Source organism: Trifolium pratense, linkage group LG5, assembly GCF_020283565.1.
Source record: "Trifolium pratense cultivar HEN17-A07 linkage group LG5, ARS_RC_1.1, whole genome shotgun sequence".
Taxonomy (NCBI): Eukaryota; Viridiplantae; Streptophyta; class Magnoliopsida; order Fabales; family Fabaceae; genus Trifolium; species Trifolium pratense.
Genome location: NC_060063.1, coordinates 15,661,339 through 15,666,230, shown reverse-complemented (window position 1 = coordinate 15,666,230; position 4,892 = coordinate 15,661,339). Strand labels below are relative to the sequence as shown.

The 4,892-nt window shown below is 37.8% G+C and overlaps 1 protein-coding gene across 1 annotated transcript; it reads right to left on the bottom strand.

Moving 5' to 3' along the window:
- Window positions 1–934: 934 nt before the first annotated feature.
- On the bottom strand, window positions 935–4,687 carry LOC123884219 (subtilisin-like protease SBT1.8). The gene is made up of 2 exons (XM_045933279.1): window positions 2,791–4,687; window positions 935–1,919 (listed from the first exon to the last, which is right to left on the bottom strand). Exons 1-2 carry the CDS (start codon window positions 4,445–4,447, stop codon window positions 1,258–1,260), a joined length of 2,319 nt encoding a protein of 772 aa, XP_045789235.1. The 5' UTR covers window positions 4,448–4,687; the 3' UTR covers window positions 935–1,257.
- Window positions 4,688–4,892: the final 205 nt, after the last annotated feature.

Genomic DNA, 4,892 nt, shown 5'->3' with positions numbered 1-4,892 from the left:
TGAGAATAGCAAATCAAATTTGCAATGGGACGTACCAAAGTGATTATGCAACGAGCTTTAAGTTTTGCAGTATACATCTATGCATCTATTAATGTTTGCATAAACAAAAGAACGTTGAATATACAAAAGGTCAAGGAAAGAAAGCATTAATGTTTATATTTAGCTTTCAACCTATGGATGTTTTTTATTCTTTAGAGCAATTTTAAGAAACCAAGAACAACCGATTTATGTACTTCAATCATATCCTCTCTGGTTGAGAATGTTAAAACTAGATCATATTATAAATCAATAAGGTTTCATCAATACAACTTAAATAATTGATATGAGATTTTCATTGTATATCCTCTCTCTGATAGTTAGGATGTAAACCAAGACTTTGTATCATACTGATACAAACACACACTTTCTTTAACCCGCCGCCCATTAGCTGTAATAACTTGTTTCAAATAAGGAAACCCTCGTTTATGGGGAGAAAATATCAGTTTGTGATAGTAGGTCCTCTTCTGTGTGGCAGAAATCCTGATAAGATCACTAGGTGTAACCAAGAAAATATCAGTTTGTTTGTTTTTTATCCTAAATTTTACCAGAGATCACTAGGTAGAAAATATCAATTTGTTTGTTTTTTATTTAAATTGAGTATTTTCTTAAGGTTTTATTATGGTTTCTTTGGTTTTTATAAATCATTGATGTTTGAAGTTTTGATTGATATTTTTTTTTTGCCACCTTGTTGGTTGAATATTATAGTTTGATTTTCTCAGATGATTTTTAATTTTATTTTATTTACAAATTTTTACAACATTTTTGCAAATTATTGATTAATTTTTAAAAAAACTTTATTGGCACCGTCAACCCGCCTGGCGGGTTGAGATACTCAACGAGTGCATTCTTTTACATAGCATGAGTAATGGAGCATTAATTGTAAAATTCGGTCTAGTTTTGCACTAATGTCCTTGTTTTGTAACATTTGTATTTTTCCAGGTACACCGTACACACAACAACTAAAACAAATTACAAGAACATATATCCTCACTCCCTTTTTCAATCTTAATATGTGTTTACCAACATTCCCCACATTTAAAAAAAGCACAACAAAGAAAGCACAACCTTCTAAACTTCCAACTAAATAATGTTATGTTGTGGATGGCATCAAAGCTTCAAAGCACTTTTTTCTCTCCTTTTTGTTTTTTGACCAAAGAAAAGGCTTGTTGGCTTTTAAAATAGTACTTTAAAATTTAAAATACAAATCCACAAACTCACTCACAAATTTGTCCAAGCAAAAGCAACTGGGCTTCTAACTTGGTGTTGTGCATTGCTCCATAGGATGCTACCAAATCCATTCCTAACTGCACCAGCACCTTTCTTAGACACAAAGGTAACCGTGTACCTTTTTCTTTCCCCTACTTTCTCAAACACAAGCCTACTCGGCTTCACTATTATCCCCACCGTAGATGGCCCGTCAGCCACCACATTATAGACAGAACCCGCCTCACCAACATTTGTCAAGATGCGCGTGTATCTCACGACCCTCTTGCCCGAAAACACGATTGAGAAAGACGGGTAATTCAATTGACCAGGATTAGAGAACTTCCTGGTACAATTGACACCACGTCGCTTAACAATGAGTTGGATTTGCTCAGGGTTGTAGTTTAAGGAGCACAAGAATGTAATGTAATCTCTTGTTGAAGCATCATAAACAAGGCCAGGAGAAAGTGCTTTTTGCGGATTGACATGGCCAGCACCATGAGCCCATGGAGTTGAAAAGGATCTATCAGCAGCATCGCGAAGTGGGGACTTGGAATTGTCGTGTATATAAGCCGTTGTCATAAGTGCTGATTTAATCGCACTTGGACTCCAAGTTGGATGAGCTGCTTTCAGTAGTGCAGCTAACCCACTTATGTGTGGACAAGACATTGAAGTACCTGAAAATTTATTCACATACCATACCAAAATCAACACTGATTATTCAGAAAGAAAGAAGAAAAAACACTCCAACATGTAAATAGTACTAAAAAATAGAGTGAAATGTAGATGTAAACACTGAGAAAAAATGTGGCCTCCCATTCTCTTTTAAGAAAAGAAATGTAAACTATTAAACGCAATAGATTATTTATAGACTTCTGCATTTATTCTCATGACTAAAATGGGTAAAATTCTATTATGGGTTGAAAGCTTCAACAACAACAACATTTGTATGTCGCAGTCTAGTTCTAGAAGTAAAATCTATGGTCCGCCTCCATCCTCGAGATTGTGAGACGCGCAATTTTGCTAGAGGTGGAAATTAAATTGGAAACCACCCTTACTATAGCTTACTCTTTAACTACAGCCATCAAATCAATCTTGCATCTCCATTTTCACATAAATTACATATAGACTTGTACATTTATGAAAGTAAAATTCAGAGTCCAACTCATCGTCGCGACTAAAACCATAACTTGATCGGATCCACTTTGAAAAACAAATATGTGCATCTAAAAATTCAACTCATAATCGTTTTCACTTATTCATATTACCACATGGATTAAGGTCAAGTTAAATTGAGAGGATCCGGGTCCTATTACCACACCGATCAAGTCACCATCTTAACAATTAAAATAAGCTTTCTAATTTTAAAGAACATAATCAGTCTTTCATTAGATTTTTGAAAGTTGTTTTAGCAGTGGTCCATTGTGGTCACATTAAAAACTTCCCTAAAACAGTTCTATAATCTATAATCTACACATTAAATTCAAATTTCAAACAAACTCATCAATCAATACATACACAACAAAAAGTGAGACAAAATCAAAATACCTGACATAATATTGAACTGAGTTTTCCGAGTATCTTCAACCAACCCAGAGGGCCCAACAGCTTCTGACCAACCAGCCAAAATATTAACACCAGGCCCAATAACATCAGGTTTCAAAATCTCTTTAGTTATCATATTAGGTCCTCTTGAACTAAACGCTGCTACAACAGGTGAAGGTCTAACGTTCAAAACAGTTCCACCAAAACTAAGCAAAGCCGTTGGATTAGAATCAGACGATACATACTCTCTGATCTCATCACCAACTATTCTCCCTACCGCCACAGCCGGTAACAGGTGACTATCCGCTACTAACTCTTCCCCACTCGCGACGGTGTTCGCAAGTATCATTCCAATTCCTCCGGCTTCTTTTACAACTTTACCTTTCTCCACGCGCGCGTTGATTCCTCTATCGCATATAACTACTTTTCCACGAACTAAATCCGGGTTAAGTGAACCGGCTAAACAAATACTTGCGGATTGGTTTGAATTTGAACCTTTGAAATAAACCAAACTAACCGGTTTATTTCCCATTCCTTTTCCACTGTAAAGTGAAACTCCCGAAAACCGTTTTTTATTACCTAACGTCGCATAAGCCGGAAAATCTCGGTCTAGAGTTCCGGCTCCAACCGTCATAATCCACGGCGCGACGTTAGCGAGTGAAGCTTTAGTCGGACCGCTGTTTCCGGCGGAGCATGAAACGAAGATTCCTCGTTCAACCGCGGCGAAAGCTCCGATCGCGATTGTGTCGTGAAAATACGGAGCAGATCCACCGCCGAGAGAAAGAGAAAGCACATCGACACCGTCTTGAATAGCACGATCCATTCCGGCGAGAATGTCCGAAGCAAAACAACCGTCAGTCCAACAAACTTTGTAAGCAGCAACACGCGCTTGAGGAGCCATACCTCTCGCTGTTCCGGCAGCGTAACCGAGAAAACTTGCATTTCCGACGTGAGATCCCGCGGCGGTGCTCGCCGTATGAGTTCCATGTCCGTCACTATCACGAGGAGAAACAATCTCTTTATCTTTATCACCTTTTCCATAACCAGAAGCCATATGAAAGCCTCTCGAGAAGCTTCTTGCTCCGATGAGTTTTCTGTTACAAACAGAAGAATTAAAATCAGGTGCATTCTCACACGCGCCACGCCAGCGCGTGGGAATCTGAGGCAAACCATTATCGTTAAAACTCAAAGATTCAGGCCACACTCCAGTGTCAAGCACACCAATGATAACATCGTGTGACGCTTGATCTAACTCTTGAGTTCTATGACCTTCCCATAAACCAGTTTCAGTTTCTAAACCAAGAAACTGTGGTGTTCTTGTAGTGTGAAGATGGTAAAAGGTATCTTCGTAAATTCCCAAAACGGCGTCGTTTTGGAGTAGTGTTTTGGCTTGTTGTTCGTTAAGTGATGCAGCGAAACCGTTATAAGCGGTTGTGTAAGAATAGAGAAATGGATCGGAGTCAATGTCGTCGGAATCGGTTGAAATGGAGAGAGATTGGAGAGTTGAAGAGTACCAATCGTGATGGGTTGGGTATACAGTAGGCTTATCGTGGTCTTTCATGTGAACTATGTAAGTTTTTTTGAACGGTAAGGATTGGCATTGTGAAAAGAGAGTAATAATGAGAAGCAAAAAGAAGAAGAAGGTTGAAACAGAACCCATAATGTGGGTTCAAGAGAATGAAAAAAAGAGAAGAGAACAAGGTTTGGGTTTATTAATTGAATTAATGGTTGAAATTAAATAATTATTGTTGTGAAGAAGAACAAGGAGAAGAAGAAGAAGAAGAAAAAGAAGAAGAATGGGAATAGAAGGGAAAGATGATAGTGGCAGTGGGAAGTGTCAGATGAAATGTGTTTTTATAAACAAAAAGTGTTATGGGTTGGGGTTGCTTAATGCGTTTTTTTATTAATTGGTTTAATTAATGATTTGTTTAGTTAATGATGATTTTGATTGTTTATTTACGTTTTTGCCATCATTTGGGAACTTTAATTTCATGTGGTCGTCGGTGCCGTTACCTGCGCTCTGTTTAGCTTATTTCTTTGACTTCACATTGGATTTAAATAATCCCGGGCCTTTTGGCCTTTACATGGACAATATATAATGAGAA

What these genes read in the sequence shown, in the direction of transcription:
- LOC123884219 (XM_045933279.1), bottom strand. Translation starts at nt 4,447, where the DNA reads ATGGGTTCTGTTTCAACCTTCTTCTTCTTTTTGCTTCTCATTATTACT. An exon ending in TCAGTTCAATATTATGTCAG is followed by an intron (nt 1,920 to 2,790) that starts GTATTTTGATTT and finishes ATAAATTTTCAG; the next exon opens with GTACTTCAATGTCTTGTCCA.